The 15,608-nt window shown below is 36.7% G+C and overlaps 1 protein-coding gene across 1 annotated transcript; it reads right to left on the bottom strand.

The window, feature by feature from the left end:
- Positions 1-1,719: 1,719 nt before the first annotated feature.
- On the bottom strand, positions 1,720-15,461 carry rasa1b (RAS p21 protein activator (GTPase activating protein) 1b). Its single transcript, XM_039677522.2, has 26 exons — positions 14,730-15,461; positions 13,655-14,320; positions 13,403-13,555; positions 13,105-13,240; positions 12,936-13,006; positions 12,264-12,381; positions 11,779-11,810; positions 11,638-11,690; positions 11,404-11,554; positions 11,236-11,314; positions 11,042-11,165; positions 10,801-10,957; positions 10,631-10,718; positions 9,459-9,539; positions 9,215-9,372; positions 9,052-9,128; positions 8,793-8,965; positions 7,094-7,253; positions 6,878-7,020; positions 4,522-4,637; positions 4,315-4,401; positions 4,057-4,124; positions 3,827-3,915; positions 3,642-3,719; positions 2,575-2,709; positions 1,720-2,497 (listed from the first exon to the last, which is right to left on the bottom strand). The coding sequence occupies exons 2-26, from the start codon at positions 14,137-14,139 to the stop codon at positions 2,414-2,416; spliced, it is 3,096 nt and encodes a 1,031-aa protein (XP_039533456.1). The 5' UTR covers positions 14,140-14,320; positions 14,730-15,461; the 3' UTR covers positions 1,720-2,413.
- Positions 15,462-15,608: the final 147 nt, after the last annotated feature.

Raw genomic sequence — 15,608 nt, 5'->3', positions numbered from 1 at the left:
TGGGTTAAGCAGGTTGTTAGTGCGTGGACAGAGGGCAGCTGCTCGCGGGACTCCGGTCATTCAGAGCGTATGGATTACAAGGTGGTAGTAACGCTCGGCCCAGCGGTAGGCAGTCCGGCTGCCCTAAGGGAGGTCAGGGGTTAAATGGTTTGTGTTAGAGGGGCCGAAACCCATAATTGAAAATAGACCTTGCCCTCCTTTAGTTCACAAAACCAGTAGAGTGGTTAAGGGCATGAGGTCTGTCATATGAAGTCCACAGGGCACGAGGTCATGGGCTAAAGATATTTATAGACGTTGCATTTCCGCATTCCATCAATCATGATAGTTATCAATGGCACTTGTTTGTATGGCTATTTTTTGTGCTTATGATATTCCACAATCCTCTACGTGCAAATTCCATTTCTGTTTGCTTAAGTTTTCATACTCCAACTGATGACAAACAGACAGGGGTGTGAATGCATCTACAACATATCGTCTTACCTTCATGTCCAGTGGAAGTGATTTTCCACTTTAAAATTGTCCATGGATAATGTGTCCTGCTCATTTGTAATTTACACTGTCAAAACAGTATGTTACTAGCCTATCTAGGCTCTTTTTATTTGATCTCGTGTTGATTTTGGTTGTGCTGTCATTGATTTAATCATTGCTCGGAAAAAAAATAAAACGTTAATCTTTTGTTTACTGGCTGATAAGTTAGCAGGAAGACGTTCTTTCAGGTCTCTTTACTCAAACCTGCTGGGCTCTATTTGGGCCCTTTGAAAGAGGGAAATAATAAGAAAACTGAGGCAGGAATAGGGGGCATAGAGTCCCTTCTGCTGGCCAACTGTGCTGTCGGTGGGTGCTTGTAATCTCTATTGTGCCTCGTCACAGGACAATTTAATCACTGCAGCTTCAACGCAGGGCCTGTGGGTTTGGACCGAACGAGATGTCGCGATAGAGTTATTACAAAATGAAAAATAAGGTCATAGGCGTGTGTGTGTGTGTGAATATATATGCGTATATTATCTACTACACCTAACAATGGTTTCAAAACGTAATGTTCAGCCACGCTAAAACACATAAAAACGACTCATAGATGTTTACCTGAACGCTCCGGGTCTATATCTTCTAGCGGAAGGATGGCACTTGAATAATTTGCTGTTCTGTTACACTTCAATAATGTTCTTATATTTTATAGTAAACCTTTTACAAAAGCAAGATTCACAACGTAGGCCTACAGCTTTGAATTCCTTGTAAGGCACAGAGGACTCAATTTCGACAGATCATTGATACCGAGAATGAAGTGAAATGCTGCCATCTAGAGGTAAAATTGTTCTCTCTCTCTCTTTTAAACGAGAAGACCTACAATATATTTTGTAATCTCAAGGTTGGAATACACTATTCGACTTTTCCCAATCACAGCCAGTCTACAGATTTTGGCCAGCCCAAGTCGACAGACTTCCCATAATTCTAGTGTTTGGAAATTAGACGTTTCATATTTTGACGCGATTGCAGAACATTGGTTTCATTTTATCATGCATCTAGTGTTTAACAATTATTTACAACGTCAGCAAACACACACACACACACACAAAACGAACTTACACAAAATACTTTTAAGGCTTTTCTGAATTGTCACTGATTTACTCCTGATTGAAGATCACCAAGTATGTTAAAACAACAGAATGAAAACTATAAATACAGAAATGGCGATTCATAAAAATTAAACTGACAAACAAATGACAAATCCTATGATTTATTTGCATATATATTAGAAAACAATTATTGTATTTTTACAAGAATGTATTAAATGAGTGCATGCATACCTGATAGTGTAATGTCACCCACATCTTTATGCATAGTCATGAAATCATTTTAGAACAATTCAAAGGCAAAATGCTTTTTTTTTTTCTTCAAATCCATGATTCCAAGTATGAAAATAGTTTTGATACAAAATAGCTTCTTTTGCACTTCTTGGTAGGTTTTATAGATCAGACATAAAGAATGTTTTCTCTCGATGGTCTGCTTAAGCACAAAGGAAAACAAACCAGTTTATAAAGCATATTTGGTCTTTTCAAGCATTTTTTTCCACAGCATCAGTTAGATAAATGCTTTTTTATCCACTTGTCAAACATCAGACTTCTCAGTTAAATTTGATTTTTAGTTTGTTTTCAGAGCAAAAACTTTAATAGTGTTTAACATTGCAGAATGCAAACAGCAGTCATGAACACTTCTGTCACTTGGAAAAAAACTGTGGAAAGTTTCTCTTGCTTCATATATTTTTATCTCTTCATGAAAACATCCTGTGAATACGGGTGCACAGATAAACAGAAACATTCTCTGTTTCACTACCGTGTGACGTTTCTGATCAAAAGTGGTTTATAATGTCACAGAACAGACATGTAAAAGCTTTTAAAGTGTGTAGGACTGTAGTCTATCGGCTGCTGTTGGTCACTGCAAACTGAGTTTGGGTCTGCTGTAGAAGTTCAGTGACTGCCAAGAGTTTTTTCAAGATGTGCTGTGAGAGAAACACAACATGAGACACAAGCACTGGCTATCCGTATGAAATGTGTTAAGTTCTACCTGCTGCGTTACCTGCTGCGCGCCCCTCTCATTACTGAGTATCCTCAGTTCATTTAAGTGTGTGACACAGAGCTGGTGTAGGGCGGCGAGGTCACGGGCCAGGTCCGTGTTAAAGTGCTCTGTGGGTTCAGGCAGCTCAGGGACGTTCTGAAAAGAGCAAACGTATGCAAATACTAAAGACACACATACAAACATGACTTTGTCGTTGTGCTTAACAAGCTACTTTTATGCGAATATTGGGATATTGCATAAAGTGTGCGCCATGATGCACATTAAAGGGTGCCATTAAATCATGTTTAATTTTGACTTCTCTGTGCATGTTTTTCGAGGTGGACCAAGGGAGGACCCCCTAAACCTGCATTATATGACTGATAGACAACAACGGTTTGACCAAAAAATATCAAAATTGAAAATACTGTGGAAACAAAGATGCTAAAACATATCAAAAAATAAATTCAAAGTGAACTATCCAAAAATGTGCATAAAACAACAGGTGCTCAATTGAGGAAGATCATTTTTTTATCCGATAAGGCGACATGCGCTTAAACTACGATGGAAAACATACTGAATAAACATGACAGCGTTATTGCGTTTTTCGTCTGTGTGACGCAAGTCATTTATGACGTAGAAAAAAAGAGCTACAGTTGCTTCCTCGATTGCAGAAACTTCCATATTACAGATATTTTGCACCACGATTTTGTTCTCTTAAACACATAGGATGAAAACATTTGCTTTATTCGCAAATGTTTTATGGTATATTCCAATTTTGAGCAGAAGTTGAATGAAAACAGCTGTTGTGCATTTCTGTGTTGATGAATATGGATCATGGAGGATTTGCGCCCCCTGGAGGAAGTTACTTTGTGTCTAAAAAAATTCCTGAAGTTGTACATAAATCAAATATTATTTTAGTATGTTTGACAAGAAAGTACTATTTTAGGCTTTCTGTCAATTCAATGCGCTACTTGCCGTTTCTCTGTAATTATTTGTGAAATTTACTAGCAATTTCTAAATGAAATTTTTTTTTCAATGTACTCGCAACATTTGCAGCAAATTAAGCAGATTTAGAGATGCTGACAAACCCCAAGCTTGTCCAAAAACATGATCATTCTGTGTTTGTTGCTCTTGATGAATGGATTCACTCCTTCCATGTATGGCTCCTGAGATGAAAAAAAAAATTATAATAATAATTTGAAGAAAGCAACAATTAATGAGCCTGGAAAGTCTACAAAAACTATTGAAATTCAAATGAAGTTTTTGTGTTTACTTTGGCACCAAATTCCACCAGGTTGGCCAGATTCTGGACAGCTTTGGCCACTAATGTGAGTGTCCGGGATGCGATAGGGGAAGGAGGGTCTGCAGAAATAAACAAAGTAAAACATTTCTTTTTTACATTTAAAAGATTTATTAAAAGACATCTTTTTAAAGACTGCCAAAAATGTTGTTGATGCCAGTTTAATAAAAACAATTTAAACGATTTGGTCATTAACAGCTCACCAGCAATGATGTTAAAAATTCTTGGGTTGACAATAGCAGGACATATCAATCTGAGGAAGACAAATCCACTGGAAGAAACAGAATTTTTTTTTAAAATACATAGATTATATTATATTATACAGTTGTTGAAATATTTATACCAATTCATAAAATAATTTTAGTATAATTGTGTTATACACTTTTATTAAATGTATTGTTGTTAACTTTAAATACATTTAAAATGCAAAATGTCCTTCAACAAAAAATAAATGTCCATACCTTACAACTCTAGTTTTCATGGTTGTGTTTCTGGGCCACTTTTGCTGTACAGTTTTCTGTAAACATCCATAAATAAACCTGAGAGTTCTGCAAAAAAAAAAAAGAAGAAAAAAAAGACAACAATGTGTGTAAAACTCCATTCTCTCACATTATATCCTGATTGAAGAGTTTATTGGCTGAATTCTTCAAATCGTGACAGAGACTCACGGAGGCAGGATTTCAGCAGCCATGAATATTTTCTCCACCAGCTCAGACACGATGCTCAGGAGATTAGCGAGATTCACGTTCACATCCTCATTCTTCTCCATTTTAGAGGGGTTGAGCTAATTCATAGTGGAAACGAGGTTACTGAACATTTCTAATGACATTCACGAATGAGCAAACTAGGGCACATCAGCTGCAAAACATTCATTCAAGGATATTAGTAGAGTCATTTGACAGTCAGAAAAGATTATTTAAATATTTAAGTATAAAAGATCCTGTTTAATTTTAAGGGGTGAACTGGTCATTTAAAATTACCTAAAATACAATATAGTAATATAACTAATAAGTAAATTATTGTTTTTAATGCAAGAAACCTTGACTAACATTATTAGTAGACCCTGGTAAAAAATAAATCAAGTGCTACAAAAAGAGGATATGGGCCTTTCATAATGATCATCTATATGCTAGGACTGTCAAAATAAAATTCGAGTTTCAAAAATTCATTTAATTTAAAATAATAATCCACAATCGAATGCAAAAAAGATGCATTTGAATTTTAAATTCAAATGTAAAGCAACCTTAAGTGACACACGAGATGCAGCGATGATGTAAGAGTTGTTGCGTCTTAATTGTTTTGTTTTTTTTAGAATAATGTGGCGCTGCTGCGTAGTTCATTCAAAACTTTGCAGAAATAGAGAAGCTCAATGCGGAGACGATTTTGGTTGTGTCAAAACCGCAACCAAGCAATTACCACAGAACGCACTTTCTGTGCTGCTTTTCCATTGTTTTCTATGTAAACAAGTGCTAGACAGACTATTGTGCTAGATCTAGATCTCGCCAAAGTCCTTTTCTGCCTGGTTCAGATTACACGATTTTTTTTTGTCTGTTACGATAGTCACTGTGTCAGATTATGCGATTTTGACTCCTAAAGTGACTCCTGAAGTGGCATGTCTCTATATAAATAGTCTCTGGTCTCGCTCAAGATAGACCAGTTTAGAAAGCCATGTAAAGTTAAAAGAAGTACAACTTTTAAAAAAACATGTGAGACTTTGCGTTCCTCTGCATCTCATATTTTTTAAACTTAAAAAAAGCACTGTAAGTATTACGTTAGTGTAAGAAAAATGTCCATATTTAAAACTTAAAGGACAAGTTCGGTATTTTACAATTAAAGCCCTGTTTTAAGATCGTCCCTGATGAAATAGAATAGTTTAAAATAGATTTTTTTTTAGACAAATGCTCCTGTCACGAGAATTTTTGGATTCTGTGTAAGCACCCCCCCACCTTTATAATGAAAGCATAGGTGCACTCGAACAATCATTCATTAAAACGCATAAAACTTTAGTTTACAAAGACGTGAAACTCACCGAGTGGTCTGGGGTGTTCACTGATATGCTCACACAAAAATCGCTGCAAAATATGCTTTCCAACAGGTTTTATCGTAGTTTTTCTTTCTGTTTTTGGTTGAAGTCCACAGTAGTCGATTGTCGAGTTTGTGTGCGCGATCCTTAGTTATCAAGTTACCAATGATCGCGCACGTGAACTCGACAATTTACTACTGTGGACTTCGACCGAAAACACTCGGTGAGTTTCACGTCTTTGTAAACTAAAGTTTTATGTGTTTTTATGAATGATTGTTCGAGTGCACCTATGCTACCATTATAAAGGTGGGGGGGGGGGGGGGGGGGGTGCTAACACAGAATCCAAAAATTCTCGTGACAGGAGCATTTGTCTAAAAAACAATCTTAACTATTCTATTTCATCAGGGACTATCTTAAAACAGGGCTTTAATTGTAAAATACCGAACTTGTCCTTTCTAAAATAAGACTAAAATAACTAGCTATACTAAAATAACTAGCTTCCGGCAAACGGCCGTACACATCAATTTACGGCGAAAGTGTAACCGTGAGAGCTTACGCTACTCCATCACACATCGTCAAGTGTTACCAGGTTGCGTCGACTTGCGTACAGCAACTTGTTAGTATAAAAGTTTTAAATATGGATATTTATCTTACACCAACACATCGCTTCGCTTCAGAAGGCTTTTATTAACCCGCCAGAGCCGTGTGGAGCATTTTTATCATGGATGGATGAGCTTTTATGGACTTACAAAAAATGATACCCATTAACTCCCGTTACGAAGCTTGGAAGAGCCAGGATATTTTTTTTTAATACAGTATAACTCTGATTGTATTCGTCTGAAAGAAGAATGTCATATACATCTAGGATGACGTCACGGTGAGTAAATCATGGGTATATTTTCATTTTTGGGCAAACTCCCCTTTAAATATAATATAATATATAATAAATATATTGTGACAGCCCTACTATATGCCACTTTAATTAACATAAAAACCAATACCTCACAGGACTGTCTAGACTCCATGATCTTCAGGATGGTGTCTTTAAGAGCGTGGTGAACGAATGGAGTGGCCGTGGCCTTCATGTACTGCTCCATCAGGGTACTGGCGAGAGTGGTGGCGCGAAAAAGAGTTGTAGCTTCATCTGGAAAAACAGGCAACTCAGTGAATAATTCTGAGAACCCAGCCATGCAACATAGCAATAATAAAAGAAGCACCTTCAGCGCTGATCTCACGGTCATTGAGCTCTCTTAGCAGCTGGGCCTCCAGGTTCTCATGTCTGAATATCCTGAGCAGAACGCTGGCCAGGAGAGTGCGGTTCTGTCCACAAACGTGGGCCAAAGCATTGATCACGTGCAACTCCTTCAGCAGAACCAGCTGTAAAGAACCAGGGTATATTTGTTGTTAACTAAAACTATTTCACCCTTGTGCGTCAATTAAAAAAAGTTACACATAGGTCCATAGTGGACAAAAATGTCTGTCAAAAAACTGTCATAAAAATGTGAAAACTGGGAGCACATACTTAAGTTTGGTCTCATTTTAAAAAAGACACTTGGCAGATTATTGCTGATATTATTTATAATCATTATTTTATATAAAATAAATATATTATAAAACAAGTTGAACTCAAAACCGGCTAGAAAATCAAAGCCATGAATAAGTTGGGTTCCAAATTTGAGGATGATGATGACAAAAAATTAGCTTTCGGTAAGATGTACTGTACAGTGGTATGAATAGGTTTTGGCACCCATGCTAAAGTCGCCTAAAAAGAGGAATAAAAAAATCATCTTTTGGATATTGATCTTAATGCCTTAATTAGAAAAATTAGGAAAACTCCAACCTTTAAGGACACAAATTTTCTTTGTGAATGAATAATGTATCATAAATAAATATATGTTTTTCCTTAAAATACAGGGTGCATAAGTCAGGGCACCCCTATGTTAAATTCCCATAGAGTCAGGCAGATTTTTATTTTTAAAAGCCAGTTATTTCAGTTAAACACATTATTTTTGAAGCCTTACCAACAGAACGAAAGCCTCTTAACAAAGTTTGCCCTGAGATTAAAAATTGCAGCTTTAATGGGTTTAATGGACATTTTTGTCCAAAAGGCGCTAAGAGGAAGTATTTTGTGTACCTAGCACAAATTCGATTTTTTCTAAAGGAAATGAAAGTGAAATAGTAAAATTACAATAAAAATACACACCTGTGACAAATTTTATGCAGTTAGCATTAACACAGACAAAGTGATAAAAAAAAAATTATCTGAAAAAGACAAAAATGTCCATAACGATGCACAAGGCCGACAAGGGTTCAAACATTTCTGTTAATTGAGATATGCACCGGTGTTAAATGTTTGGAATAATAAAGACTTTTTATTATTTATTTTATTATCTTTTATAAAGATGTTTTTGAAAAAGAAGCGTCTTCTGCTCATCAAGGCTGCATTAATTTGATTTTGTCATTGTGAAATATTATTACAACTAATAATAACTTAACACTAAATCAGCATATTAATATTAATTATTAAATAAAAACTAAAACTGAACTACAATTAAAACTTAATTAAAAAAACCTAAATAGTAATAACAAAGAAGCACATAAAATAACAAAAAAAATAAAATAAAATTAAAATACAAAAATAAAAGCTAATTCAAAACTGAATAAAAACTAGAATAGTATATATACTAAAAAACACTATCAAATGCCATGAATATTTCTCTATTAGTCTGTATTTTCTACTATTTCATTAAAAAAGGATGACACTTTCATCAGCAATGGTCAGACTAATGTTCTAACATTGTGATTAAATGTTATATGATAATAATTATATGTTGTAATTTTCCAAATGGCTAGTAACTGATTTTATTTATATGTGGACCCTGTATAAATACATCAACAAATGTATGTTGTTCCTACCTCTTTTAACTCATTGTACACCTCCACGGGCATGATCTTCTCCACAGAGTAGCGCACTCTCAGGCGGAGCGAGCTGGGCACCACGTTCTTCAGGGGCACGTGAGAGCTCAGGGGAAACCACTCGTCAATCATCTGACCCCTCTGAAGCCGACACAGCGGGCAGCACATGAACACTGCGGGAGAGCGCAAGAAGAGTACATTATTCCTTAAACAAAACAGTATTGAAAGTCTGAGCATGAAGTAATAAGGAGGAACACACAAATATCATTCTCTTTGCTTTTTTTCGTCTTGTTGCTCAGGCTGATCTCAAACCTGTTGATTTCACTGGACAGGTCACTGCAGGGATATTGAGAAACACATTAATAAAGATATTCAGTTTTGATCAATTAATATCAACATCAACATCTGAGGTGGCGGCTTACTCAAAAATGAATTCCTCTGTCCACACAGGGTTCTGGCCCTCCCGCGGATGGGTCTTTGCTACCTGAATGCTGTTCAGGTAAATGTTGCAGTAAGCATTTGTGAAATGTTTACTGGGCAGTTTGTGAGCCTCCTCAACATTCAGAAATAAACTGCTGACCTGTAAAGATGCATGTGAGTAACACACGAGGGGTAGACTGTAAAAATTCATCGACATTAGACGTCAAGAAGCAACTGAGAGTTTACCTGACGCAGGCGTTTGTTTGAGCATGGCTGGCTGGGTTTCTTCAAATTACTGCAAAAGGTTTGCAGACATTTCATCCAGTCCTGCACAGTTTAGAAAGAACAGATGAAGGGTGTAAGAAGAGAGCAAAAATACCTTTTACATTCATATTCACAGTTTTTCACAGGGCGACATAAGTCATTTAGATGATGCGAGATGACAATTTAAACAGCCAAACAGATCATATATTATTTATCAATCTAATAAAGGGGTTGGACAATGAAACAAACACCCGGTTTTGGAACACATTCATTTATTAGTGTGGGCCTGTGTGGTATTGGACCTCATTTTGGGGCCAGTTTGTCTTGGGAATGAGACCTACAAGTCCTGCACAGCAGCTAGCAGGATTTGGAGACATTCCTCTTGCAGAACAGTGGCCACAAAAATTGTTACAAAAATCAATATTTGGAATAAAATAAATGCAATTGATAATGTGGTGAATTAATAAAGCTCTTGGAATAAATAAATGTAATGTCAACATTTCCTTTGGTGAGGCACAGCCTACCCTGACCGCACGTCCCTGGTTCCCGAGGGACAGTTTTGGTGGAAACATGAGAGTTAAGGTGCGTGTTTAATTCTGCAGATGTGCTTTTATGTTTTTTTTTTTTTAATACAATCCAGGTTAGTAGCTGGACATCTCTTTCAGACAGCTTTCTCTCGCATCCAGTTACTCCTGTTGGATGCGGTTCGTCAAATGTGGTGGATTGCCGACATTAACTCGAATAACATAGCTTTCGATACACCAAAAAGACTGTCCTGGTCACAGATGAGCCGGTGAGATGCGGACCTACAATTTGTCCCTTTTTTGAACTCTGATATGTCTCCCATTATGCTGTGTGTAGTTTAATAGTTTTTGTACAGCTGTGCTATTGCTCTGCTAATTCAACCTTCATTTTGATGGAATGTGAAATCAGTAAAGGTCAAGTATACTGTATATAGGCATGAATCCTCCAACACTATATGTGATATGAAGATGGGTTTTGGATAAATGAAATTTCAATGTAAGTCTGAAACCGACTGACTTACTCATGCATTATTTCCCTAAACTCAAGACAAAAACTCTGATTAACATGGAAGATGTGCCATACTCTAATGATAGTGTATTAGCCAGCATTGCTAATGAAAGAATCGTTACCTGAGCTTGTTCCGGTGTCTCGCCTGCAAAGTAAAAGACACACTGCTCCTCGCTAAAGTGCTGCACAACTATCTGGAAACAGTTTGGCCTGCAAAAAAAAATGCTTATTTTTAGTTCAAGTGAATTTTAAGTTGAACCACTGTAAGCACATAATACAGCGAGAAACAAACCTGCCAAACATGCTGTCATGGACCTCATACACAGAACACACACTCAAATCAATTAAACCCTTTGGTTTAGTTGCTCGTTTCTCACTCTCGAAGTAGATCAGCTGGGAATCATTACCCTCAAGGATGAAGTATAGGTTTTTCCATCTTTTTCCTTTTCCTATAAAAGACACAAGACAATATCTTAGTAAAATTATTTTGATAATGCCTTCAACGTAAATCTACTCTGAAGCATTGGCGATACCTTTATTGAACAGGACATAACCTTTCTTCACAATGTTTTTATAGAAAGCATCCTTGGTCTTTCGACGGATAGTGTTGTAGATTTCTTTGCCTTCGACGATGTCTGTAAGCACCTGCTCCTGGTGCTGATGAAATCACACATTTTAAAACATTTGACACAATAACATCATTTTTTTTCCAAATTGTTGTACGTACTTGGACAGATAGAGCATCTTTAAGGTTGTGGCCCTCGACTATCTGTTCCTTCCTGTAGTGTGCAACGATGTCATCGATACTGTTCAAACATAGCCAAGAAAACACAATGTGTCATGAAACTCAATTTATATGTTAAAAAAGCCTTGAAACACTTGCAAATTGCATCACCTGTTGTAGTAACGGCCTCCCATCATGAACTGGTTGCTGGGTGTTGGGCTGATTTTGAAGCGCTGAATGGTCTCAGTGGTGCGGAAGTACAGCGAATAGTCCCCAGGTGTGCTGTCGGACGGCCGCACTAAAAAACTGCCCACTTGTCCAACTAGGGAGAGCGATTACAGAAGTTTAGCAAGTGCTATTTATTTCTTTTAAATGTTTTTTTTTTTCTTTTTTTTCCGGACAGACCTGTCATCAGTAGATTATAAGCCTCTTGCTTGTTGATCTTGCCATGAAACCAGCTAAAACAGACAGAAGATATTCCTATTCATTTTATGTTTGTAATGCATTACTACTTCTCAACTAGAAATCAAAACAAATTAAACTCACGCTTTCCCCTCATGTGGGTCTTCCTCACGTCCCTATGAAAGCACAACCTCTGTCAATACTGTATCTTTTGATATTCTTCCAATAACTGACACATGATTTAAAATTAGGGCCGGGCAAAGATTAATCGCATCCAAAATAAAAGTTTGTGTTTACATAATATATGTGTGTGTAGTGTGTATAATTATGTTGCATATATAAATACACACACATGCGTGTATATATTTAAGAAATATTTGCATATGTATATAATGTATATATATATTTATACATCATTTATATTAAATATAAATATTAATATGATATATTAATAACATTTTTTCTTAAATATATACTTGCATGTGTATGTATTTTTTTTATATACAAAATAATTATACACAGTACACACACACATATATTATGTAAACACAAACTTTTATTTTGGATGCGATTAATCGCTATTAATCGTTGCTCCGGCCCCATTTAAAATCGAAAGTGTTTCCACTCACCACTTCTTTCACTAGGTCCTCAACTATGAGTCCCTGCTCATCTGTTCGGACATTTGTCACCCACAACCAGCCATCCTCCAGTTCATTATGAACTATAAATGTGTCACCTTTGAAGAAACTGTGAGCAAAAGAAGTAAATTTAAGTCAAATTTAATCACAATGCCATTTTTATCATTATTATTTTATCTATACACATACATATTTTATTATTTAAAAAATCCACAATCACTAAAATTACTGAATGGAAATTAAAAAGAACTAAAAATCATTTAACATAAATAGTAATAATAAAACACAATATAAAAAAATACAAAAAAAATATGTACTAACATTTTAAATAAAACTTAAAATATAAACGTAATATCTAAAAACATAACATATTAATACATTCTATAACAGTAAATAAAAAGTGTCAGTGAAGATTTTTTAGGATATATGTGAGTGTTTGTATGTGTGTGTATATATAAATGTATAGGTTTGGGGTTGGGAATATTTTTTGATACTTTTTTTTAAACATTACATTGATACTTTGATTTATAGAAAGTTAAAAAATCAGTTGTAATAATATAAATGTCTCCACTGTCCCTTTTGACCAAAATAAAGTGCCCTTGTTATTTTCTATGAAAAAGATTCTTACTGACTCCAAATAAAATATTAATAAAATCAAATGACCTGATCTCATCAGTTTCGGGCACTTTGGTGTATGGGAGAATTGCTCGGACCCTCCTGCGGTCTTCAACAGGCTTAGAAAAAAAAAACGTATGGTTTTTTATACATTATGGAAATGACAGTCAATTTTTATGTTAATAAATAATACAAAACGTTAACATCACGTGTCTACCTCTGGAGGGGCGACTGGTGATATCAACGTCTCTCCTTTCAGCAGACAGGACACGTAACTGTAGTAACCAATCAGATCTGACAGAGAAGAGAAACGACGGCCTCCAATGTAGTAATCTCCACACATGGCGATGATCCTGTAAACATTCATTACTCCAGCTCATTATCAAATATTTCACATTTAAATGAAAGAAACCGAAAAAATGTATCATGATCATTAGTGATGGCTCATTACAAAGATGTGGTTTGATTAGACACTGATGCTGTGGAGAAAGATGAAGGGAATAAAAAACAAACACCTGAAATGGCTGACTGTGTTGGTCATGCTAAGGAAAGATAACACAAATGAGCCTGGTCTGCGGTCACTCTCCCTGATGAGGTAGCTACCCGCCGCCCTGGACTGAAGCAAACGCTCCTCTGCAATCATCCGGTCCAGCTTCCCATGATACCACCTGTCGAGTTACAAACTCCATTATGTACTTTTACTATTTTCATCACAGTTCAGAGTTATCCACTCATAGGAAGCAAAATGTCATATTACAGCGACTTACTGATTAGGAGGCGGTGCAGTGAGGGTTAAAACAACTTCCTCATCCTCTCCAATTTCCTGCACATCCAGAGCATCACCTTCTTCAACTATACCCAGCGAGTGAAACGAAGGGGCTGCCAGGCACACCTCGGGACTCAGGGATGTGGATGGTATTTGACCAACAGCACCTTCCTGTGTAGGATCTGACATCCCTCTCCCAACTCCTGAAAAAGACCCCAATATAACATGTCCAGCAGTGATGCCACCTCCCTTTGAGGCAAACATGACTGTTCCAGGTCTCGGATCCTTCCCAAATACGGAATATGTGATCCCAGGAGGCTGTTTAGGAGGTAAAACAGCAGACAAAGTTGAGCTCAGGTCCGAGATCTGTATCCCCTGGCTGCAACAGGCTGGTAAATGGGTGGTACCGTCTCCTCCTGCCCCTGCCAACCGGGTCACCACCGAAAAGGGATCAGGCTCATCGCCACCACCCTGGGTTGTCATCATTGTCACCCGGGGAAGTTGACAATGAAAGCTGACTATGTTCAGGAGGGTTTCCCCTCCTGAAACCCACAACTACACCTTTATTCCCTTTTAGGAGACAGTTTCCCCTCTAATTCAATGTGTTGGTTTAGGTCTAACACAAGACAGATAGCTTCAGGTCTTCAATGTTTGATTTTCTTCTTATCTGAAAATAGGAAAGACACAGTAACTCAAACTACTGGAAAACGACTTATAAATATTAATTATTTTTTTAACACATGCTAGCACATTTTGCCTTTGGAATCACAAGATTTAATTTATCTGGGTGTAAACATTAAAACTATTATGAGGAACTGTAAAAGTGTATTTTAGCAAGAAGAAGCCTAAAGAAAACCAGAATAAAATCAAATGTGCATACAAAAGACGGCTATGTGCGTTAGCTCGTTAGCTCAACGTTAGTTTGGTTCTGGCCAAGATTGACACCACAAAAGTCCAGCGTTTGAGGTTAGTTAAGCGCGTAGGCTTATTAACAGTCAGGCAGGAGTGTTAAAGAGTGGGGGAGAGATGTTAAAAACGACGTTAAGGAAGTTTTTCGTTACTTTTGTATCACTCACTTTGGCTAGTTTCATGTTGAGAGTTGTGTTGTGAAGTCTCGCGCAGCCCTCGCGCCCCTCAAACACTCCCACCACGCGTGAGCCCGCCCGCCGCGTTCATGACGCGTGCCCGTGCCTTACCACCCTTCACAAAAAATAGCATGGTAACAATGGTTTCTACCATACACAGTCACCTAAGATTAATGTTGATACTGTAAATCACAATCATAAATTATGAATATAGTTGCTGTTATTGTTTTTTTGTTTGTTTTAGCTTATTTATTTTTAAAGATAATGATTTTAAAGATGTTTTATTGCAACTTTATACAGTTTTAATAATTAAAGATGAGTATAGCCTACTTAATCGGGTTAAATTATTAATTAATTCGAAGCTTCTTGATACTTTGTCGAATGCTGTTACTTCCTCTTGTTGAACTACAGAGGGCGGCAGACACACACACACACACACACACACACACACACACACACACACACACACACACAACTTTGAGGTTATCGTCAAGCTATAGGCCTAATGTAAATGGATGAACGCAATGAAGAACATCAATACATGTGAACATGTTTGTAATCATATTAGTAATCAGAACACACCACAAAATAGCCAATGATTAGCCTATCTTCGATGTAAGACGTGTTTTTATTTTCTTGTAAAACAGCAAAAAAAGTAAGATGAGACAATATTACATTTTACATTTGCACGTGCACTTTAAGGATATTGGAGAGTCAAATCAAGTTGCCATATACGTGCCCTTATAGGCTATTTTTTTCTTTCATTTCTTTCTTTGTTTTGATTTTTTTTTCAGCTAGCTACGTAATTCCCTGTATGCCATAGATATTAAAGTTTATTATTTGATGAACGGATGAATGGATCAGTGGGTG

This window comes from Pimephales promelas, chromosome 23, assembly GCF_988280905.1.
Source record: "Pimephales promelas chromosome 23, fPimPro1.hap1.1, whole genome shotgun sequence".
Taxonomy (NCBI): Eukaryota; Metazoa; Chordata; class Actinopteri; order Cypriniformes; family Leuciscidae; genus Pimephales; species Pimephales promelas.
This window is presented reverse-complemented; position numbering and strand designations above follow the sequence as displayed.